A 25,835-nucleotide genomic window follows, 5' to 3' on the forward strand; every position below is an offset into this window, starting at 1 on the left:
ATGAAATCCCAGGCTTAGCCAGTGAGAAAACAATGGTCTATTGTGCCCAACGGCTAAAATACCACACATCAGAGAATCGAACCTGTTGGAGAGAAGAAGTGAGAAGCATTGAAGAGACAGTACTGCTCCATTTGTTTCCTTTCCTCAGGAAATGGTTAAATGAGCCACAAGTCTGAAACGACCTGAAACAGCACGTCTGGATTACTTATGAGTGTCAGGTGTGATTCTCTGCTGGAAACAGTGCACTCGCTGGGAGTGCAAATAATCTCTTTTGGTTAGCTCTCACAAATATTTATGGCAAAGTGTCAGCGCAAGAATCCACAATGGTTAATCACTTTTCCAAATCATTTTTTTTGGAGACAAAAGCTGTCTCTGTTAGGCCATGAGATCATTTGAGTTGGCCACATTGCTACTGCATTCAGACAAATGGAAAAACCATTCCCCCTCACACCTGGGTATGATGGCCTGAATTATCCAGTGCTCCACTAAGGACTTCCAAAGCATCTCTCCTCTGACCATGAGGGCCTCGAGTGGTGGATCTGGTTCGGATTAAAACCACAACTGCCAAGATACAGACAGAAAAGAGTGATCCAGTTTTATACTGGGGGCATCAAAAGCATCTGATTCCCCTTCTCTTCTCTTCTCTCATAGTGTCCTAGTTAGATGCCGACTAGACACCATTCAACTAGAGAACACACATCTAGCAGATCATCTGTCAGAGAGCATTCTAGGCCTCTCCAAGTCAGTCACATTTCAGAGAGCTGTAATGATTAGTATAGATTAAAGAGTTTAATAGTTCCATGTACAGGGTTGCAGAGTGAAATTCTTAAGCTCCGAGCTCCGTAGCTCAGCTGGTAGAGCACGGCGCTTGTAACGCCAAGGTAGTGGGTTCGATCCCCGGGACCACCCATACACAAAAAAAAAAAATGTATGCACGCATGACTGTAAGTCGCTTTGGATAAAAGCGTCTGCTAAATGGCATATTATTATTTATTATTATCAGGGAGCTGTAATGATGGATAACAGTCATTACATGGAGCTGTAATGATGGACAACAGTCATTACATGGAGCTGTATTGATGGACAACAGTCATTACATGGAGCTGTAATGATGGACAACAGTCATTACATGGAGCTGTACTGATGGACAACAGTCATTACATGGAGCTGTAATGATGGACAACAGTCATTACATGGAGCTGTATTGATGGACAACAGTCATTACATGGAGCTGTAATGATGGACAACAGTCATTACATGGAGCTGTAATGATGGACAACAGTCATTACATGGAGCTGTAATGATGGACAACAGTCATTACATGGAGATGTAATGATGGACAATGCTCTCTCTAATAAATACAGCAGGCCAGAGCCATAAGGCAGGCCAGAGCCATACAGCAGGCCAGAGCCATACAGCAGGCCAGAGCCATACAGCAGGCCAGAGCCATACAGCAGGCCAGAGCCATACAGCAGGCCAGAGCCATACAGCAGGCCAGAGGCATACAGCAGGCCAGAGCCATACAGCAGGCCAGAGCCATACAGCAGGCCAGAGCCATACAGCAGGCCAGAGCCATACAGCAGGCCAGAGCCCATCACTGAGGAAGATAGTAGTGCATCTATCAAGGATATCAGGGAAGTTGAGTGCTGCCTGCAAGCCAGACTGTGTTGTTGGGGGAAGGCGGATAGGGCTTGTTCAGTGTCAGAGCAGTGTCTATACATTATGCCTTGGCCAAACCACAACACCCTGGAGAGAGTGGGCCTCTTAATGGTCACATGTATTATTGACCCATGCAGGCTGAGAGCTCATCTGTGTCACCATCTCTGCCCACTGGACCTCCGTTCACTCTAACAGTACCCCTTACCTTTACACAGAAACACATATCACTGGACCTCCGTTCACACTGTCACAGTACCCCTTACCTTTACACAGAAACACATATCACTGGACCTCCGTTCACACTGTCACAGTACCCCTTACCTTTACACAGAAACACATATCACTGGACCTCAGTTCACTCTAACAGTACCCCTTACCTTTACACAGAAACACATATCACTGGACCTCAGTTCACTCTAACAGTACCCCTTACCTTTACACAGAAACACATATCACTGGACCTCCGTTCACACTGTCACAGTACCCCTTACCTTTACACAGAAACACATATCACTGGACCTCAGTTCACTCTAACAGTACCCCTTACCTTTACACAGAAACACACATATCACTGGACCTCCGTTCACTCTAACAGTACCCCTTACCTTTACACAGAAAGACACATCACTGGACCTCAGTTCACTCTAACAGTACCCCTTACCTTTACACAGAAACACACATATCACTGGACCTCCGTTCACTCTAACAGTACCCCTTACCTTTACACAGAAAGACACATCACTGGACCTCAGTTCACTCTAACAGTACCCCTTACCTTTACACAGAAACACATATCACTGGACCTCCGTTCACTCTAACAGTACCCCTTACCTTTACACAGAAAGACACATCACTGGACCTCAGTTCACTCTAACAGTACCCCTTACCTTTACACAGAAACACACATATCACTGGACCTCCGTTCACTCTAACAGTACCCCTTACCTTTACACAGAAACACATATCACTGGACCTCAGTTCACTCTAACAGTACCCCTTACCTTTACACAGAAAGACACATCACTGGACCTCAGTTCACTCTAACAGTACCCCTTACCTTTACACAGAAAGACACATATCACACACAATGGTCAACTGTCTATTAGTTCCATAGTTCCTCTAGAATTACCAGTAATTATGAAACATTAAAAAGTAGGCCTACAGTTTGATCTGTGTTTTGCTAATATGACCCTTGGACACCTGTGAGGTTCAGGTCCAGGTAGCCTTGAATTTAGGTTGGTCCCCTGTGGTGTGACCAGAGCGAGAGAGAGACACCAGAGAGAGAGAGAGACCAAAGAGAGAGATAGAGAGACCAGGGAGAGATCGAGAGACCAGAGAAAGAGAGAGAGACCAGAGAGAGAGAGAGAGACCAGAGAGAGAGAGACCAGAGAGAGAGAAACCAGAGAGAGAGAAAGCGAGAGAGCGAGACCAGAGAGAGAGAGACCAGAGAGAGCGAGAGAGCGAGAGAGCGAGACCAGAGAGAGAGAGCGAGAGACCAGAGAGAGAGCGAGAGAGCGAGACCAGAGAGAGAGAGAGAGTGACCAGAGAGAGACCAGAGAGAGAGAGAGCGAGAGAGACCAGAGAGAGAGAGAGAGAGAGAGACCAGAGAGAGAGAGAGAGAGAGAGCGAGAGAGACCAGAGAGAGAGAGAGAGACCAGAGAGAGAGCGAGAGTGAGAGACCAGAGAAAGAGACCAGAGAGAGAGAGAGAGCGAGAGCGAGAGAGAGACCAAAAAGAGAGACCAGAGAGAGAGAGAGAGCGTGAGAGAGAGACCAGAGAGAGAGAGAGAGGCGGAGAAAGCAAAGAGAGAGAGGGGTAGAGAGAGATGCGAGAGAGTGCGTGTGGCCAAGCTTAGGGCCTGCTCTGCTGGACAACAGTGACAACCCACTAATCTCCTGACTGGCAAGGATGGTGGCATACAGCATACAGCATGTCACAGTCATTCTCCACAGTCCATCCATTTCTCCTCTTCCTGACAGGGAACAGCAGTATCCATACACCAGGTTCACAGGGCCAAACTCAACACTGGATTCATGACTGTAAAGGGCTGGAAAAGTGAATTACATATGTATACACACATCCATAAAAACAAGTCAAAAGAAAGTCCACCTTACGGGCACTCTATCCCACACAACATTAGGCTACATTAAGCACCCTTTCATTTTCCCTTCATCACAATTAGAAAAGGTAAGAGAAAGACTTAAGACAAACCTATACGATAACATTGGTAGTTTTGAGAGAGCACACTTTGAAGAGTGAGTCCATGTTACACAAGACACCTCTCACCTAATCCAGTACAGGGTCAAAGGTCAGGCAATGGCTATCCGCCAGAGTCCTCTCACCTAATCCAGTACAGGGTCAAAGGTCAGGCAATGGCTATCCGCCAGAGTCCTCTCACATAATCCAGTACAGGGTCAAAGGCCAGACAATGGCTATCCGCCAGAGTCCTCTCACATAATCCAGTACAGGGTCAAAGGTCAGGCAATGGCTATACACCAGAGTCCTCTCACATAATCCAGTACAGGGTCAAAGGTCAGGCAATGGCTATACACCAGAGTCCTCTCACATAATCCAGTACAGGGTCAAAGGTCAGGCAATGGCTATCCGCCAGAGTCCTCTCACATAATCCAGTACAGGGTCAAAGGTCAGGCAATGGCTATACGCCAGAGTCCTCTCACATAATCCAGTACAGGGTCAAAGGTCAGGCCCGGGATGTAGCATACTTTATTTCTTTAATCTGGACCAAAATGAACAAGGGAACAGATAGAGAGAACAGAGAGAGGCACCTTCAGCAGGTGCTGTTGATCGCCTAAAAAAAGAACACGAGGAATGATGGGAGTGTAGTAATGAATCTGGAACCACATAGAGTAGAACAGCTCATGGTCTGTCCTGTTGACCTTACTGTTGACCTTACTGTATAAATGACCATTATGTTCCCTTCATCTTCAATGAACACAGCTGGAGCTGCTTATGAAATTAACGTATCTAAGGTCACATGAACCCTACAACTCTTGCTGAGCTGTCTGTCTGTAGACTGCTGTGAGGGTTGCTGAGCTGTCTGTCTGTAGACTGCTGTGAGGGTTGTTGAGCTGTCTGTCTGTAGACTGCTGTGAGGGTTGTTGAGCTGTCTGTCTGTAGACTGCTGTGAGGGTTGTTGAGCTGTCTGTCTGTAGACTGCTGTGAGGGTTGCTGAGCTGTCTGTCTGTAGACTGCTGTGAGGGTTGTTGAGCTGTCTGTCTGTAGACTGCTGTGAGGGTTGCTGAGCTGTCTGTCTGTAGACTGCTGTGAGGGTTGTTGAGCTGTCTGTCTGTAGACTACTGTGAGCAGTCATGGATGATTACAAAAGACTGTGAGTGAAGGAGGGAAATTGACAATTACACAAAAACTGAGTGTATGAGTGCTTGACGACTGGTAGTTGATGCTCAGTAGGTCAGTTTGATTGAGACAGGAAATGCTCTGCTGTTCCGCCCGCCCAACACTTTATGTGGCATCTGATTTCTCCATCGCCCTCTGTGACAAACAAAGGGCCCCCCGTGAGGCTCCCCGGGCCTTGCCCATTCAGATATTACACGTCTTACTTTGTCTTTCACATAGGCCTGGACCACATGACAGGCCTGGAGGCTGCGTGCGTTGACATCCCTCCCCCAGGTTCCCACCAACAGCAGGGCCAGTGAGGATCTAAGTTGATCAACATTAGCTGAAATCCAACATGGACTATTGATTGCAATTACACAACCGGCCCCAGCTGCTTTCTAGCCCATCAGACCATCAGACCATCAGACCATCAGACCAATACATCTGAGCAGATAGCTTCCACACCTTCCCAAACAAGGAAAGCAGAGCTAGAATACAGAGCTCTTCATTTGAGAGTAATCTTTTCTAAAGTGGCCGAGGCATTTCTGTTTAATCTAATAAGGGAGAGAGAGAGTGCTATGTCCTGTTTCGTTTCAAAGGCAGACTTTTGAGTTGATGCCATCACCACCACCACCATCAGCAGCAACACATTCAAAGCTGATGACGGCCATTATGGTTCTAATGGTATTCACAGAGAGAAACCTGGCTCTGCTCTGAGCATGCATGGAGAAACAGAGGGACATCTCAGTGATGGGCCCTGTCCGCTGGCACGTCACTCTACTCCAACAATAAACAAAGGGGCTCTGCCCAGTGTGTCCTCTCAGAAATATCATAAACTGGCTAATCAGTAGAAGAGTGGACAGTGTTTGCCTCCAAAATCCAACATTTGCATTTATCCGATCCATGATTTTCTAGTTTGAGCCATACAATATCTACCGACCAGAGAGGATCTATTCAGCTCATTATGACTTCTTAGTGGGTATTTGGATTACAATCTTTCAGACAGAAAGAATCCAATACATTTGTGTTGTAATGCAGACTGAAATACAATCATCCAGGATGGGGGGGGATCCGTCACAATCTCTCCTTTATGTTGCTGAAAGAGATCCTTCTTTCCCTCCGAGGGTATTAACATGTTTCATGGAGGAATTACTTACAAGCTCTGTGTGTGTGTGAGTGTGTGTATGTGCATGCATGCACATGTGCGTGCATGTGTGTGTGGACGGTGGTCTCGTGTACAATCACATTCCTGTCCCACTCCACTGAGGGTCCCCACGAGCTCTTCACCAGAACAACAGAGCTATGCTTCCAGCTTTATGACTCCTACCAGTCACCATATGTTGGTCAGTGAATGGCCACTAGCTGGAGGATGTCAAATGATATTCATGCAGCAGCTGTGTCCAGGTTGTCCTTATTCGGTCATATTCACAATGGCTTCCTTCTAAAAACGCATATCCCTCGTCTCCTCCAGAATCCTCTGTCTTGGGTCCATGAATGAATAAATAATATGAAGGTGTGGTGACAGAGAGCCTGGACGGTGACAGAGAGCCTGGACGGTGACAGAGAGCCTGGACGGTGACAGAGAGCCTGGACGGTGACAGAGAGCCTGGACGGTGACAGAGAGCCTGGACGGTGACAGAGAGCCTGGACGGTGACAGAGAGCCTGGACGGTGACAGAGAGCCTGGACGGTGTCCGGTTCGGTTTCTTAGCAACTTCTTCCAGAAAAGTTGGAACAATGACTCTGAACACCACAACAAACACAGTACACACACACACACACACACACATACATACACAAAAGTGTCAACTCCTTTCTCCCGGAGCCTTTGCAAAATTGATATTGTGATATCACAGGCCCCATTGCCCAAATCTTCTATGCTGGATAGTCCAATTCATCATTAGACAAATCCCACCTAATACTGTCTGAGACCAACCATGAAAATGTATGGCAAATACTTCCCTTGTAACAATGTGGTGCCTCTCTGTGAGCCTTTCTATGGACATAGATCACCTGATAACAAACAGCCTATGATGAGGCAGAGACTCATAACAGTTATTTTCCAAAAGCAATGAAAAGGAAAAAACATTACACATATAAATTAAGGCTTATAGTTAGGTACTAAAATTACCTTTTTCCTTGTATCATGCAAAGGTGTTTGCTAACCCTACCCCATTAGGATGTACTGTTGCCTATGCATGCTTGGCCTTCAATGCGCTCCATGCATATCAGCATAGATGGCACCATTAACACATTTTAGTCATTTAGCAGACGCTCTTATCCAGAGCGACTTAGTTAGTGAGTGCATACAATGTAATTTTTTTTGTTTTACATTATTTTTATACTGGTCCCCCGTGGGAATCGAACCCACAACCCTGGTGTTGCAAACGCCATGCTCTACCAACTGAGCTACATCCCTGCCGGCCATTCCCTCCCCTACCCTGGACGACGCTGGGCCAATTGTGTGCCGCCCCATGGGTCTCCCGGTCGCGGCCAGCTACGACAGAGCCTGGATACGAACCAGGATCTCTAGTGGCACAGCTAGCACTGCGATGCAGTGCCTTAGACCACTGCGCCACTCGGGAGACGTTATGTTTTTCACAACTTGAGGCTGTGGGACTAGTTAAAAACAGATGTACAGGATTATTCATCCTTAAGAGTCTATTGATGCACCCGTGCGTCAATCTAAGTAACATAATACAAAAAATCCCATCAAAATCCGTCAGTTTAAGCTAGAGATATCTGCATGGGCTGTTTTTTGCCTGGGCTGCATCTCAATCCACCACATCCACCTACAGTTGAAGTCGGAAGTTTACATACACTTAGGTTGGAGTCATTAAAACTTGTTTTTCAACCACTCCACAAATTTCTTGTTAACAAACTATAGTTTTGGCAAGTCGGTTAGGACATCTACTTTGTGCATGACAAGTAATTTTTCCAACAATTGTTTACAGACAGATTACCTCCACAAGTCTGGTTCATCCTTGGGAGCAATTTCCAAACGCCTGAAGGTACCACGTTCATCTGTACAAACAATCGTACGCAAGTATAAACACCATGGGACCACGCAGCCGTCATACCGCTCAGGAAGGAGACGCGTTCTGTCTCCTCGAGATGAACATACTTTGGTGCGAAAAGTGCAAATCAATCCCAGAACAACAGCAAAGGACCTTGTGAAGATGCTGGAGGAAACAGGTACAAAAGTATCTATATCCACAGTAAACCGAGTCCTATATTGACATAACCTGAAAGGCCGCTCAGCAAGGAAGAAGCACGGGGGTGGCACCATCATGCTGTGGGGGTGCTTTGCTGCAGGAGGGACTGGTGCACTTCACAAAATAGATGGCATCATGAGGAAGGAAAATGATGTGGATATATTGAAGCAACATCTCATGACATCAGTCAGGAAGTTAAAGCTTGGTCGCAAATGGGTCTTCCAAATGGACAATAACCCCAAGCATACTTCCAAAGTTGTGGCAAAATGGCTTAAGGACAACAAAGTCAAGGTATTGGAGTGGCCATTACAAAGCCCTGAACTCAATTCTATAGAAAATGTATGGGCAGAACTGAAAAAGCATGTGTGAGCAAGGAGGCCAACAAACCTGACTCAGGTACACCAGCTCTGTCAGGAGGAATGGGCCAAACTCAAATTCACCCAACTTATTGTGGGAAGCTTGTGGAAGGCTACCCAAAACGTTTGACCCAAGTTAAACAATTTAAAGGCTATGCTACCAAATACTAATTGAGTGCATGTAAACTTTTGACCCACTGGGAATGTGATGAAATAAATAAAAGCTGAAATAAATCATTCTCTCTACTATTATTCTGACATTTCACATTTTTAAAATAAAGTGGTGATCCTAACTGACCTAAAACAGGGAATTTTTACTAGGATTAAATGTCAGGAATTGTGAAAAACTGAGTTTAAATGTATTTGGCTAAGGTGTATGTAAACTTCCGACTTCAACTGTATGTCGGCCTTCCGCATCTATCCGCCTACGTCGGCCTTCCGCATCTATCCACCTATGTTGGCTCCGTATCTATCCACCTATGTTGGCTCCGCATCTATCCACCTATGTTGGCTCCGCATCTATCCACCTATGTTGGCTCCGCATCTATCCACCTATGTTGGCTCCGCATCTATCCACCTATGTTGGCTCCGCATCTATCCACCTATGTTGGCTCCGCATCTATCCACCTATGTTGGCTCCGCATCTATCCACCTAGGTTGGCTCCGCATCTATCCACCTAGGTTGGCTCCGCATCTATCCACCTAGGTTGGCTCCGCATCTATCCGCCTACGTCAGCCTTCCGCATCTATCCACCTATGTTGGCTCCGCATCTATCCACCTATGTTGGCTCCGCATCTATCCACCTATGTTGGCTCCGCATCTATCCACCTATGTTGGCTCCGCATCTATCCACCTATGTTGGCTCCGCATCTATCCACCTATGTTGGCTCCGCATCTATCCGCCTACATCAGCCTTCCGCATCTATCCACCTATGTCAAACTGAGCAATCGGGGGATAAGGACCTTGGTCAGGGAGGTGACCAAGAACCTGATGGTCACTCTGACAGAGCTTCAAAGTTCCTCTGTGGAGATGGGAAAACCTTCCAGAAGGACAACCATCTCTGCAGCACTCCACCAATCAGGCCTTTATGGTAGAGTGGCCAGACGGAAGTCACTCCTCAGTAAAAGGCACATGACAGCCCGCTTGGAGTTTGCCAAAAGGCACCTTAAGGACTTTCAGACCATAAGAAACAAGATTCTCTGGTCTGATGAAACCAAGATTGAACTCTTTGGCCTGAATGCAAAGCGTCACGTCTGGAGGAAATCTGGCAGCATCCCTACGGTGAAGCAAGGTGGGGGCAGCATCATGCTGTGGGGATGTTTTCAGTGGCAGGGACTGGGAGACTAGTCAGGATCGAGAGAAAGACGAAGAGAGCAAAGTACAGAGAGATCCTTGATGAAAACCTGCTCCAGAGCACTCAGGACCTCAGACTGGGGCAAAGGTTCATCTTCCAACAGGACAACGACCCTAAGCACACAGCCAAGACAACGCAGGATTGGCTTCGGGACAAGTCTCTGAATGTCCTTGAGTGGCCCAGCCAGAACCTGATCGAACATCTCTGGAGAGACTTGAAAATAGCTGTGCAGCAACGCTGCCCATCCAACCTGACAGAGCTTGAGAGGATCTGCAGAGAAGAATGGGAGGAACTCCCCAAATACAGGTGTGCCAAGCTTGTAGCGTCATACCCTAGAAGACTTGAGGCTGTAATCGCTGCCGATTCAGTATTTTGTTGAAGCAACTTTGGCAGTGATTACAGCATCGAGTCATCTTGGGAATGCAAGCTTGGCATACCTGTATTTGGGAAGTCCGGGTAGCTTGGCAAACCTGTATTTGGCAAATAGTCAGGGTAGCCATTTGATTAGCTGTTCAGCAGTCGTATGGCTTGGGGGTAGAAGCTGTTGAGAAGTCTTTTGGACCTAGACTTGGCGCTCCGGTACCGCTTGCCGTGCGGTAGCAGAGAGAACAGTCTATGACTAGGGTGGCTGGAGTCTTTAGGGCCTTCCCCTGACACCGCCTGGTGTAGAGGTCCTGGATGGCAGGAAGCTTGGCCCCAGTCATCTACTGGCATTGTCGTGCCCTCTTCACAACTGTCTTGGTGTGTTTGGACCATGATAGTTTGTTGGTGATGTGGACACCAAGGAACTTGAAGCTCTCAACCTGCTCCACTACAGCCCCGTATATGAGAATGGGGGTGTGATCGGCCCTCCTTTTCCTGTAGTCCACAATCATCTCCTCTGTCTTGATCACATTGAGCGAGAGGTTGTTGTCCTGGCACCACACTGCCAGGTCTCTGACCTCCTCCCTATAGGCTGTCTCATCATTGTCGGTGATCAGGCCTACCATTGTTGTGTCGTCGGCAAACTTAATGATGGTGTTTGAGTCGTGCTTGGCCACGCAGTCGTGGGTGAACAGGGAGTACAGTAGGGGACTAAGCACGCACCCCTGAGGGGCCCCAGTGTTGAGGATCAGCATGGCAGATGTGTTGTTGCCTATCCTTACCACCTGGTGGGAGGCCTGTCAACTGTGGGACCTTATATAGACGGGAGTGTGCCTTTCCAAATCATGTCCAATCAATTTAATTTACCACAGGTCAACTCCAAACAAGATTTGGAAACAGGATGCACCTGAGCTAAATTTTGAGTCTCATAGAAAAGGGTCTGAATACTTATGTAAATAAGGTTTTATGTTTTTATTTTTAATACATTTGCAAACATTTCTAAAAACCTGTTTCTGCTTTGTCATTATGGGGTATTTTGTGTAGATGTATGAGATTTATTTTTTATTTAATCCATTTTTGAATAATGCTGTAACGTAACAAAATGTGGAAAAAGGGAAGGGGTCTGAATACTTTCCAAATGCACTGTATCTCCTAGATATAGGAACGACACTTAAAAACCTTATTCCTTATGATTACATTTACATTTACATTTTAGTCATTTAGCAGACGCTCTTATCCAGAGCGACTTACAGTTAGTGAATACATGTAATATATATATATATATATATATATATATATTTTTTTTTTTTTTTTTTTTTTTTTTTGTATACTGGCCCCCCGTGGGAATCAAACCCACAACCCTGGCGTTGCAAACACCATGCTCTATCAACTGAGCTACATCCCTTCCGGCCATTCCCTCCCCTACCCTGGACGACGCTGGGCCAATTGTGCGCCGCCCATGAGTCTCCTGGTCACGGCCGGCTGCGACAGAGCCTGGATTCGAACCAGGATCTAGTGGCACAGTTAGCACTGCGATGCAGTGCCTTAGACCACTGCGCCACTCAGGAGCTAATTATTAATTGTTTGACCGTCTGTTTTGCCATTCATGAATGTGTTACTAAAGGCGTTTCTATAGGCTATAGTAGGCCAAATGCAACATTCTATCAAATAATTGTTTTTTTATACATTCATGGTTCCTAAAATTCTAAATTAAAATGCTAAATGATCCATTGTATGACCATCTTAAAACAATTCCATATGTTAGCTTAGTAGAACCCCCCCCCCCCCCCCCCAAAGGTTTAGACTTTTTAAATATCCATAATAATCCACGTAGCCTATAGGCCTACCATTGCTGCCGTGTGTATCTATCTCATTTACATATTGAATCAATGAAAGAAGGATGGGATTGACCTTTCTGGAGGATCAGAGGGCAAAAAATGGTTTGACTAGAATGGAATAAAACTCAATGAAGATGGCAAAACACACTATGCCCCCAAAAAAGTAATTTAAACAAATAAAAAGGTAAAGTCAAATAATAGGTAAACCCCCAACATGGAATGCATAATTTCATGCTTTCAAGTATTTATACAAAATGAAATTCAGATCTTATTGAGACACAGTAAGAGTAGCATAGCGCTCCACCGGCTGACCTCCAGTCAGAAATCTAGCGACACATGGAGAGGTTGGGTGACACCTCGACGGGCTAGAAAGTAACAACACACAAGGCACGATAGCGGACAGACATGTCTGATAGAAAGCGAAAGATTACGTAGATGAAGAGGGTATAGAAATGGTGTACTTACAATAAACACGGAGGTCCTGACAACCTCAGAGACACTTTGCCTTAGTTCAGCCGCAGTGCCAGGTTTACTTAGTCCCCTTGTAAATTTCCTGGTCTCCGGATGTACTGGAATAGACATTATCGAGTTCTGCCTTTCATCAATTTATTTTAAGAATGGATTAAACTTCAAATTAAAGTGAAAACTTTTAATTCATAAACTGGTTTATCCGATTCTCCGTCCCCACTAGTGCGCACATTGAGTTTGAAACTGGATCATGTTGTGGTGGTTGAGTATGCCTTTTTGATCTCATAATTTGCACCAATTACAAATGAAAGTTGTATTGTATTATCCCGCAGCTGTTACATTCCCCCGCTGAGTTATTGTTGTCATAATAAACCATTCTTCTGAGCTGTCACCGTCTCATTACCGCTGCCCCTCCGTCTACCTATGGTCGGTGACGGTATAGGCTCATGCGACGTTAACCAGAAGTAATCACTAGTATTCTGCCAGCAGCACAAATGACGTCACGTTTAAATGGTAATGAAGAAACCTTCAAAATAAAAGCCCGCATTTCAAAACATTGCAATGTGGATAACTAATTCAAAGGATAAAGAATTTGAATCAATGGCTACTTTTATTTTACCAACAATAAAGGGCAATAAGTAAGGTATAAAAACAAATAAAACATATGGTTTAAAAAATTTTTTTAAGCCTAATAATGAAAAAAATACAATGTTCACACTGGTATGTTGAGAATATTGGGCTGTAGAGATAACTTTTCTACCTGTCTCAGTTAAACTACGTGTAGTTTTGGAGGGGGACTGTGTTGTAGACATACTGTATGCATTTAGTCTGACATGTTATATTCATTCTAAAACAATATCAGCTGGAAAGACAAAACACTAAGACTTTTTTATGCTTACCCTGTTTGTGTGCAGTGTGAAATAAAATTCCTTTCCATACTAGACATTCATGCACTCTTGCCTTGCCCTAACGGGCAAACACCGATTATTAGCAGTTGATCAGTCGAGAAGCCAACTGCTTCAAAGACACAATGTAAACAATGATGGATTTGCATACCTGTTATAACGACCTATAAGGTCAATCGCTTGGCCTGACAAATTAAACATTTTTGAGGTCGTTTTAGATTAGATATTTCTTTATTGTCAGAGATATTTGCTTTACGTACAAGAAAATGCACAGTGATACAGTTAGAGACACGGCCAGACACAACATCAAACATGCACATTCATGAAAACCAAAACAAGAATGCCGGTTTAAGGACTCTTACTCTTCCTGTCCACATTACACAACTTCCGGCGCACGTTTACTGTGATCACTGAGGCTGTACCCGCTTTAAGTTACAGTTTTAACCGTGGCAAAGTAGGCTACTGTGGCTATTTGATCATAATGTCGGCCTACCAGAGTGGCCTACCATCAAAAACAATGGAGAAAATGCATCCCAGAACATTTTAACATGGAAATAGCTGTTCAATCGTTCAGCCTACAGTAGCAGCCAATGTGTGGTGTTCAATGTAGACCTACATTTCATGAGACTCTTGAAAAAAGCATGCAGGGCTTAAAGTTGACCTTTTTTAGCCACTTGTCCTTCAGACAAGGAGGTGACTGAAAATATTGTTGTGTTGTTTGATGTGTAGTGTCGAGAAAACGATGCTGAGATGCTGTGAGAACAAGGAATCCGCTGACACTGTACTTTGATTATAAAGGTTTATTATATCAAAAGATTTCAGCGTCAATTTACAGACATCTGCAGACATCTGGAGAATAACCAGCCCCAATCTCTAATATGTTATTCTCCCCTTCTTTGTCCCAAACCATAGTATATATATCCTATGTAACCTGATATGGGTGTTTTCCCCTACAGACCAATCCCAGGACTCCACCTAACAGACTTCCTCTGTTTTAGGGTGCCCCTATAGAAATGCTCTCCAGATGCTTCCTCAAGCTGAGTCAACATCCTCTAAGACACCATTTGCAACCGTCAGCAAAGTCATAAATTGTTCAGACACTACAGATGCAAGAAACCACTTTACAAAATAAAATGCATTATTATTCCCATGCCATTATTACAGAGAATCCGTCAAATTATGCTACCCTCTGCCTAATGGCTACTTAGTTTATTCAAGCCTGTCAACAAAATACAACACTGCCCCTTTAAGACAAAAAAAATATCTTAACCTGACTCGCTTTTCAAAGATGTCTACAAATGTACACATTTGTATGAAGCAATCACTCCCCTATTGCTGACTACAAATGATCCATAACTGGGCTAATAACTCACTAACTAGCAAAGGATATGAACAAAATGTGCACATGGTTACATGCAGCTCTTGCTTTGATTCTCAAAACAAGCACATCTACTCACGACCACAGCTGTAAATGCAATCCAGTTCACAGTAAATGGCACAGATCCATATATGGCAATGGTCTATTTGCATATAGGCCTACTGCAGCTCTGATTGGTTATGCTGCACCGGTCTGTGTAGAGTTTGGGCTTGGTTTCTTGCACGTTAACATCCGAAGCCTCCTCCCTAAGTTTGAGTTATTCACTGCGTTAGCACACTCCGCCAACCCTGATGTTCTAGCAGTGTCTGAATCCTGGCTTAGGAAGGCCACCACAAATTCAGACATTTCCATCCCCAACTACAACATTTTCCGTCTCGATAGAACTGCCAAAGGGGGTGGGGTTGCAATCTACTGTAGAGATAGCCTGCATAGCTCTATCATACTATCCAGGTCTGTGCCCAACCAGTTTGAGCTTCTACTTCTAAAAATCCACCTTTCCAGAAATAAGTCTCTAACTATTGCCGCTTGCTACAGACCCCCCTCAGCCCGCAGTTGTGCCCAGAACACCATAAGTGAACTGATTGCCCCCCATCTATCCTCAGAGTTCGTACTGCTTGGTGACCTAAACTGGGATATGCTTAACAACCCGGCCAACCTAGAATCTAAACTAGATGCCCTCAATCTCACACAAATTATCAACGAACCTACCAGGTACAACCTTAAATCTGTAAACATGGGCACCCTCATAGATATCATCCTGACAAATTTACCCTCTAAATACACCTCCGCTGTCTTCAACCAGGATCTCAGCGATCACTGCCTTATTATCTACGTTCGTAATGGGTCCGCGGTCAAACGACCACACCTCATCACTGTCAAACGCTCCCTAAAACACTTTAGCGAGCAGGCGTTTCCAATTGACCTGGCCCGGGTATCCTGGATGGATATAGACCTTATTCCTTCAGTAGAGGATGCCTGGTTGTTCTTTAAAAGTGCTTTCCTCTCAATCTTAAATAAGCATGCCCCATTCAAAAAATGCAGAACTAAGAACAGATATAGCCCCTGGTTCTCCTCAGACTTGACTGCCCTTGACCAGCACAAAAACATCCTGTGGCGTACTACATTAGCATCGAACAGCCCCCGCGATATGCAACTTTTCAGGGAAGTCAGGAACCAATATACACAATCAGTTAGGAAAGCAAAGGCTAGCTTTTTCAAACAGAAATTGGCATCCTGTAGCACTGACTCCAAAAAGATTTGGGACACTGTAAAGTCCATGGAAAATAAGAGCACCTCCTCCCAACTGCCCTCTGCACTGAGGCTAGGAAACACTGTCACCACCGATAAATCTACAATAATCGAGAATTAAAGCATTTTGCTACGGCTGGCCATGCTTTCCACCTGGCTACCACTACCCCGGCCACCAGCTCTGCACCCTCCGCTGCAACTTGCCCATGCCCCCCCCCGCTTCTCCTTCACACAAATTCAGACAGCTGATGTTCTGAAAGAGCTGAAAAATCTGGACCCCTACAAATCATCTGGGCTAGACAATCTGGACCCTTTCTTTCTAAAATTAGCAGCCAAAATTGTTGCAACCCCTATTACTAGCCTGTTCAACCTCTCTTTCGTAACGTCTGAGATCCCCAGAGATTGGAAAGCTGCCGCGGTCATCCCTCTCTTCAAAGGGGGTGACACTCTAGATCCAAACTGTTACAGACCTATATCCATCCTGCCCTGCCTTTCGAAATTATTTGAAAGCCAAGTTAACAAACAGATCACCGACAATTTCGAATCCCACCGTACCTTCTCCGCTATGCAATCTGGTTTCCGAGCTGGTCATGGGTGCACCTCAGCCACGCTCAAGGTCCTAAACAATATTATAACCATGATCGATAAAAGACAGTACTGCGCAGCCGTCTTCATCGACCTGGCCAAGGCTTTTTACTCTGTCAACCACCGCATTCTTATTGGCAGACTAAATAGCCTTGGTTTCTCTAATGACTGCCTCGCCTGGTTCACCAACTACTTCTCAGATAGAGTTCAATGTGTCAAATCGGAGGGCCTGTTGTCTGGACCTATGGCAGTCTCTATGGGGGTGCCACAGGGTTCAATTCTTGGGCCGACTCTATTCTCTGTGTATATCAATGATGTCGCTCTTGCTGCTGGTGACTCTCAGATCCACCTCTACACAGACGACACCATTTTGTATACATCTGGCCCTTCATTGAACACTGTGTTAACAAACCTCCAAACGAGCTTCCATGCCATACAACACTCCGTCAGTAGCCTCCAACTGCTCTTAAACACTAGTAAAACTAAATGCATGCTCTTCAACCGAACGCTGCTTGCACCCGCCCACCTGACTAGAATCACTACTCTCGGCAGGTCTGACCTAGAGTATGTGGACAACTACAAATACCTAGGTGTCTGGTTAGACTGTAAACGCTCCTTCCAGACTCACATTAAGCATCTCCAATCAAAAGTTAGATCTAGAATCGGCTTCCTATTTCGCAACAAAGCCTCCTTCACCCATGCTGCCAAACATGCCCTCGTAAAACGTACTATCCTACCGATCCTTGACTTCGGCAATGTAATTTACAAAATAGCCTCCAACACTCTACTCAGGAAATTGGATGTAGTCTATCACAATGCCATCCGTTTTGTCACTAAAGCCCCATATACTACCCACCATTGTGACCTGTACGCTCTTGTTGGCTGGCCCTCACTACATATTCGTCGCCAAACCCACTGGCTCCAGGTCATCTATAAATCACTGCTAGGCAAATCCCCGTCTTATCTTAGCTCACTGGTCACCATAGCAACACCCACCTGTAGTCTGCGCTCCAGCAGGTATATCTCACTGGTCATCCCCAAAGCCAACACCTCCTTTGGCCGCCATTCCTTCCAGTTCTCTGCTGCCAATGACTGGAACGAACTGCAAAAATCTCTGAAGCTGGAGACTCTTATCTCCCTCACTAACTTTAAGCGTCAGTTGTCAGAGCAGCTTACCGATCACTGCACCTGTACACAGCCCATCTGAAATTAGCCCACCCAACTACCTCATCCCCATATTGTTATTTATTTTGCTAATTTGTACCCCAGTATCTCTATTTGCACATCATCTTTTACACATCTGTCATTCCAGTGTTAATACGAAATTGTAACTATTTTGCACTATGGCCTATTTATTGCCTTACCTCCATAACTTACTACATTCGCACACACTGTATATATATTTTCTGTTGTATTTTTGACTTTATGTTTTGTTTAACCCATATGTAACTCTGTGTTGTTGTTTTTATCGCACTGCTTTGCTTTATCTTGGCCAGGTCGCAGTTGTAAATGAGAACTTGTTCTCAACCGGCTTACCTGGTTAAATAAAGGTGAAATAAATAAAAATAAAAACTAACAGGGAAATCTTTCGAAAGTTGAGTGAAGTTCAATCTCCTGCTTCTCTCCTGGGCTGATATTTCTTCTGCACTGCGCAACAGTCTCTGGGCTACTGCTCACTGTTTAGAGGGAACATTGGTCTCAATTAATCCAAAGGTTGGCTTCTTGGACTTGGGTCTTGGACTGATTCATGGATCATAGCCCATCACTCCAAATTGTCAGAAAATACAAGTGATTGTTACTTGACCTTTGTCTTATTTAAAGTCCTAAAGCACAATATGAGGATGAAATACACTTTTCACCAGTTTTATACTTTACTAGGGGATTGATTGGAAAATAACGGTTGTTTTAACTTGTGCTCCTTCAAACCTCCCTTCCAATTGCTGGGTAGCATTTCCTACAGAAACAAAACAAACTATGCAAGAGATTTTGTTGTAGGCAGAACGCATCGGAGTAGGATTCTATTGTGCAAGACTCAGCCCAAACTCTACACAGACCACCAGAGTGCGGCATAACCAATCAGAGCTGCATTTAGGCCTATATGCAAATAGACCATTGCCATATATGGATCTGTGCCATTTACTTTGAACTGGACTGTGTTTACTGACGCAGTACCCCTCCAAAACTAACAATAGAAACCCTGCTGAGTATTTCCCACACCACTTTAAGCTGAGACAGGTAGAAAAGTTATCTCTACGAGCCAATCTGTATCCCATGTACAGTCTGTAACAGTGTATTGCATTGGGGGCTATAGAGGGAGGGGGTGGAGAACAAAGTGCTGCTGGATATGTACAACACAATCCCCCTCAAGAACTACACATATTTGGTCAGTAGAAACCCAGACCGTGTATTTCCCCGCCCAGTTTATATGAGACAGGTAGTAAAAAAAAATGTCCTCTACAACCCAACAAGTATTCCATATACCGCGTATTACATTGCAGTGAATGGAGTGGGTGGAGTAAGGAGTTTCCAGTACTCTGTATTAAACCTGTTGCCCAGCGCAAGAGGCCCATTTAAGTTTAGCTGATTCTGTTGAGTAATTCCAATAACATATATATATGTTTTTGTATTTTATTGAAAGTGCATTTCTTTAAATATAACCTACACAATACCTTTCAACATACCAATATTTGTGTAAACTTTCAAAAGAAATGCTGGCATAAATAATACAATATTAAATTAAATACATCAAATTATCAATTTCTTTTTTCAAAGGTGGTTGCTTGTGAAAAACAGTTGTACTGCACTAGAGTGCTAACAAAAATCGATATACTCCAAATGTAGCATGTCTTTGCAGGGGGACTCTTATTTAAAAAGAATAATCTGCAATTGTGCTGCCAGCATAATATCCTGCTGCTCGGAGAACGGTCATCCATGAAGTAATCTGCGTGCTCCGTTCTGGAAACAGCAACGGCCCCGGTTCATACTCCTCCCCAACTTTAATTTATAAAGGCCTGCCCAATCCACTTTCTATATGAGCAGGCTATGAATGTATGCCACTGTAATTCGTTTTACAATTATAGATATGGGAAAAAAAATTTACGTGGAAAGAAGATACCATGCACCGTCTTTCTGTTCCATAGCGGTACTAATGGTTCAATGAATGTAATATAAGCGTTAAACGTGAGTTCAAATGCAGTTAAGTACACAACATTTCAAATTTGATATTTAAGACCTAATGGGAATGACCAAGTTTGTTTTTAGGAGGCCTATGTCGATTTCTCCTTTCATCAGATGAAAATCATGAGTGCAATAACTTCGGCCCAGTAGCCAATGTGACTAGCACAATGGCACAGGCCTTATGTTGTTGATCAATGATGCCATCTGTGGGACATACAATAAATACAACGTAAATCATCTTCTACAGCGCATTGAAGTTGAAGTGGTCAAAAACATTGAATGTTAACTATTGTGGACCATGCAAATAAAACCCACAATACAATGTTCAAATAAATGTTTTATTGCTTTCATTTCGAAAGAGCTCTGTTGTCTGGCAGAATACCCGCAATACCCTCTCGAATGCTACACTTCATAAACCCTATCATCTGTCAAATCCATTTCATTTAGATTCGTAGAGGTCTCTTACATACGGGCGGCCTAGTCCAACAAGGGCAATGCTGCTTGGAACTGAAAGTTTATATTTTGGTTTTAGGCATATTCTTTAAAGCTTACGGTTTCCTTCATAATACACAGATTATGATAATGTCTCACACTATTAAAGGGTGGAACATAATATTCTTCAGAAAAACCTCAGAGGCATCCATACAACAAAGATCCTCATGTAACAGGAATATTCACTTTACTTGGCAAATAATGGCGTTAGTGGAGATGGGAACTACCCTGATAGCTTTATAAGTAGTTCTAGAGTTATGTCAATTGTACAACTAAATATTTTGATATCTTATTGACCATCCATGTTTTCACAAGGTTTCTCATATTCTCCAGAGACATCTTATATATATATATATATATATATATATATGAAAAGTAATTTAAAGTGGCCTGTTTAACAACACATTTCAAGTCTCCTCACCACCGATGTAATAATGCATTATAAAATCTAGGACAATAGTAGACCAGTTTGGCACTCAAGCTGTTGGATTTCAAAGCAGCTTTTTGTTTAGTTTTTCCCCATAAAATGAACAAGGAGACAAAAGACGTTGAGGATGCAGATTCATTTCCTAAATGAAAAACAGGTTTAAAAAAAAAAAAAAGGCAGAATCAGTTTCCACCATAAAACAATCCAATGACAGAATGTGAAACCAGAAGTATAGGATGTGGTCCATTAGAAAATAGTATAAAATGACGTCCTACAAAAAGAGGTTCAGAGCAGAGTAAAAACTGCTGAAAATGCAGTCTCTGATGCAGTCTAAACCAGCGGACATGTCACCGTTAAAGCATCAATAAGCACCAAGATTGTGCATGGACACTGCCTTAATGTACATACAGTGGGGAGAACAAGTATTTGATACACTGCCGATTTTGCAGGTTTTCCTACTTACAAAGCATGTAGAGGTCTGTAATTTTTATCATAGGTACACTTCAACTGTGAGAGACGGAATCTAAAACAAAAATCCAGAAAATCACATTGTATGATTTTTAAGTAATTAATTTGCATCTTATTGCATGACATAAGTATTTGATACATCAGAAAAGCAGAACTTAATATTTGGTACAGAAACCTTTGTTTGCAATTACAGAGATCATACGTTTCCTGTAGGTCTTGACCAGGTTTGCACACACTGCAGCAGGGATTTTGGCCCACTCCTCCATACAGACCTTCTCCAGATCCTTCAGGTTTCGGGGCTGTCGCTGGGCAATACGGACTTTCAGCTCCCTCCAAAGATTTTCTATTGGGTTCAGGTCTGGAGACTGGCTAGGCCACTCCAGGACCTTGAGATGCTTCTTACGGAGCCACTCCTTAGTTGCCCTGGCTGTGTGTTTCGGGTCGTTGTCATGCTGGAAGACCCAGCCACGACCCATCTTCAATACTCTTACTGAGGGAAGGAGGTTGTTAGCCAAGATCTCGCGATACATGGCCCCATCCATCCTCCCCTCAATACGGTGCAGTCGTCCTGTCCCCTTTGCAGAAAAGCATCCCCAAAGAATGATGTTTCCACCTCCATGCTTCACGGTTGGGATGGTGTTCTTGGGGTTGTACTCATCCTTCTTCTTCCTCCAAACACGGCGAGTGGAGTTTACACCAAAAAGCTCTATTTTTGTCTCATCAGACCACATGACCTTCTCCCATTCCTCCTCTGGATCATCCAGATGGTCATTGGCAAACTTCAGATGGGCCTGGACATGCGCTGGCTTGAGCAGGGGGACCTTGCGTGCGCTGCAGGATTTAAATCCATGACGGCGTAGTGTGTTACTAATGGTTTTCTTTGAGACTGTGGTCCCAGCTCTCTTCAGGTCATTGACCAGGTCCTGCCGTGTAGTTCTGGGCTGATCCCTCACCTTCCTCATGATCATTGATGCCCCACGAGGTGAGATCTTGCATGGAGCCCTAGACCGAGGATGATTGACCGTCATCTTGAACATCTTCCATTTTCTAATAATTGCGCCAACAGTTGTTGCCTTCTCACCAAGCTGCTTGCCTATTATCCAGTAGCCCATCCCAGCCTTGTGCAGGTCTACAATTTTAACCCTGATGTCCTTACACAGCTCTCTGGTCTTGGCCATTGTGGAGAGGTTGGAGTCTGTTTGATTGAGTGTGTGGACAGGTGTCTTTTATACAGGTAACGAGTTCAAACAGGTGCAGTTAATACAGGTAATGAGTGGAGAACAGGAGGGCTTCTTAAAGAAAAACTAACAGGTCTGTGAGAGCCGGAATTCTTACTGGTTGGTAGGTGATCAAATACTTATGTCATGCAACAAAATGCAAATGAATTACTTAAAAATCATACAATGTGATTTTCTGGATTTTTGTTTTAGATTCCGTCTCTCACAGTTGAAGTGTACCTATGATAAAAATTACAGACCTCTACATGCTTTGTAAGTAGGAAAACCTGCAAAATCGGCAGTGTATCAAATACTTGTTCTCCCCACTGTATGTCCTAAATATGCGGAGAAAAGGAAATCAACAGATTCCAGAGAAGTGAAGAGAGTGTGTGGCGCCAGCTTGCTGCTTGAGGGCGTCGTAGTGTGAAGAGAGGACGGATGTGGCCAGACCTATGGGAGGTTGTGGTGAGGAGAAGAGGCACGGAGACAGGGAGAGAACCCCCTTCTCTTTGGATCAGTACGGATGGGACTCTTTCCGGCTCAGAATGCAGGTGCGGCTGGCAGAGACCGTGGCACTGCGAATGACCTCCATCCACCTGTACGAAGAGAAAGAGGCTTTTACATCCAGTAGACAAATATACTATCCACTGTACACAATACCAAATATACAGAAGTGTACTGTACCTCTCAAAGTTGTACACGCTCTCAGATCGGAAGTAGTAGACGTGGGATTTGAAATGCAGTTTGAAGACGTAGTCTTTGTGGATGTTTTCAGACTCAGTGGGGATGGTGACAGAGTAGCCCAACAGGGGGAGACTGGCCAGAGGATAGTCATCCTGGACGGATGGGAAAGAACCAAACAGTCAAGCATTCTGAATTTCATGGAGCTACTCACTTTCACTACGAATACACTTGATATCACTTTTGTACTTTGATGATGTACAGTATTTAAAAAAATCAGGCAAAATGCCCAGTGGCTACAGGTCATAGAACATGTGACAAAACAACACCGGTTCGTTCAGGTGGTGATTCTAATGGATTCGGGGGAGTTGTGCCTAAAGCGAGAGCAGATCATCTGGCATGGGAATGTGCATAACTCCCTTACATGGAACACGGATCTGAAATTCCACAGAGAGATAAACACTACTTGCTGAAGATCATGGATCATGAGCAGGAGGAAGGGAGGGGGTCTGCCCCAGCACACACGGCTGTACTTCTGGCCTTCACAGACTACATGGAAGGAGGGGGGGGGGGGGGGGGGGTCTCCATTCCTGTAGTTCTGGTCCTGGTTCTGTATCAAGCGTCTCAGAGTAGGAGTTCTGATCTAGGATCAGTTTAACCTTCATTTAGATCATAACGAATAAGATTACATGGACAGGGGGGACCTGATCCTAGATGTCATTCAACGCAGACCCCTGGTCTAGACAGATAGACAAACATGGCGGCAGGTAGCTTGGGCGGCAGGTATGGGCGGCAGGTAGCTTAGTGGTTAAGAGCGTTGTGCCAGTAACCGAAAGGTCGCTGGTTCTAATCCCTGAGCCGACTAGGTGAAAAATCTGTCGATGTGCCCTTGAGCAAGGCACTTAACCCTAATTGCTCCTGTAAGTCGCTCTGGATAAGAGCGTCTGCTAAATGACCAATTATTATTATTATTATTATTATTATAATTATTATGGCCACGAGGAGACCTGAGATGGTGCTCACCTGGTGGGTTTTGTAGAAGAAGAGGCTGAAGTTGGTGAAAACCACCCAGAGTTTCTGCCAACCGTTGCTGTTCTTGAACTTCCTCAGCAGGTTTCCTGACAGCTGATTCTACAGTAGAACAACGATTTACAAATCGGTGAACTTCATTTGTGTAAAATATAAATCATATAAATATATCATATAAAAAAAGGACATATGACAAAAACAAAAACAAGTAGAGGCAATTCCAACCAACATTTATATTAATGTATAAGGAATACTTCATGCATATGTGCTGCACTGTCAGCTCTGTAAATAAACCCACTGTGATTAAGCCTGGGGCCTCTGTTCACTCCTAACATTGGTTTATCTGAGGTAAGTACAGCTATAAACAGACAGCCTCCAGCCACAGTTTAAAGTCACTGAAATAACAGTGAGGTCACAGTGAACAACTGCCATCTAGTGGTGATAAAAAGCATTTACTGTAAACTGAACCATTTATACTGAACAAAAATTTAAACAAACATGTGAAGTGTTGGTCCCATGCTTCATGAGCCGAAATAAAAGATCCCAGAAATTTCCCATACACACAAAAAGCTAATTTCTCTCAAATTTTGTGAGCAAATTTGTTTACATCCCTGTTAGTGAGCATTTCTTCTTTGCCAAGATAATCCCATCCACCTGACTGACAGGTGTGGCATATCAAGAAGCTGATTAAACAGCATGATCATTACACAGGTGCACCTTGTAGCTGAAGAATATTTCTGTCTGTAATAAAGCCCTTTTGTGGGGGAAAAAGTCATTCTGATTGGCTGGGCCTGGCTCCCCAGTGGGCGGGTTTATGCCATCCTAGGCCCAGCCATGGCTGCTCCCCTGCTTAGTCATGTGAAATCCATAGATTAGAATTGTAACTGAGTAAAATTGTTGAATGTTGCGTTTATATTTTTGTTCAGTGTGTGTATATATAATATGCCATTTAGCAGATGCTTTTATGCGAAGCGACTTACAGTCACGCGTGCATACATCTTTACTTGTGGGTGGCCCCGAACCCACAATACCTGGCATTGCAAACGCCACGCTCTACCAACTGACTCATACAGGACCACCATTGTAGGCTACCACTAATTTCTCTTAGTTCATTTGTAGGTCTTTACAGATGAAAAGTTTTACACAAAAGCATTACACCTTTTCACCAACGACCTCAAAAGAAGATATAAAGGTGCTAGTACGTAAGGACAGTAATTCTACAACGCGATGGGGAGGCCTCTCCTCTCTCCCTGGATCCTTTACCTCTAGGCTCCTGCAGGAATCACTAAAGGAGAGGCTGTGAACTCGATACCAGCAAAATAAGAGACAGAGGCACTGGTCCCTGGCCACTGCAGGGCCACAAGGGCCTCGAGAGGGAGGCCTCTGAGTCACTGACTGGACTAGTCTCCTCTAGCACAGAGGACAGACAGACGGACACACAGAAGAGAGACAGAGGGAAAAGAGAGAGGGAGGGAGGGAGGGACAGAGACACAGACTGAGTACACACACATGCACCGCTAAGGCTAAACATGGAGGCTAACGGTGAGTCACGGCACGGCTGCGAAGGAGAGAAAAAAAGGAGCACAGCCACAGTAGAGATAAGAAAAGGAAAACACACTGG

The 25,835-nt window shown here is 44.3% G+C and overlaps 2 protein-coding genes across 2 annotated transcripts in view; both read right to left on the reverse strand.

Annotated features, from left to right (window-relative positions):
- Positions 1–13,036, reverse strand: part of LOC311124433 (dedicator of cytokinesis protein 9-like) — a 184,171-nt gene extending 171,135 nt beyond the window's left edge. Inside the window, exon 1 of the mRNA XM_084198582.1 lies at positions 12,605–13,036. Within this exon, the coding sequence (XP_084054708.1) occupies positions 12,605–12,721 (117 nt within the window). The 5' untranslated portion in view covers positions 12,722–13,036. The remainder of the gene's footprint in view (positions 1–12,604) is intronic.
- Positions 13,037–22,817: 9,781 nt separating this feature from the next.
- LOC311124434 (FERM, ARHGEF and pleckstrin domain-containing protein 1-like) overlaps positions 22,818–25,835 on the reverse strand; it is a 122,889-nt gene continuing 119,871 nt past the window's right edge. The window contains exons 25-27 of the mRNA XM_084198583.1: positions 24,209–24,316; positions 23,189–23,340; positions 22,818–23,100 (exon numbers count right to left, since the gene is read on the reverse strand). Coding sequence (XP_084054709.1) covers positions 23,019–23,100; positions 23,189–23,340; positions 24,209–24,316 — 342 coding nt within the window. The 3' untranslated portion in view covers positions 22,818–23,018. The remainder of the gene's footprint in view (positions 23,101–23,188; positions 23,341–24,208; positions 24,317–25,835) is intronic.

The sequence above is a fragment of the Coregonus lavaretus genome, assembly GCF_964263955.1.
Source record: "Coregonus lavaretus genome assembly, contig: HAP1_SCAFFOLD_285, whole genome shotgun sequence".
NCBI lineage: Eukaryota > Metazoa > Chordata > Actinopteri > Salmoniformes > Salmonidae > Coregonus > Coregonus lavaretus.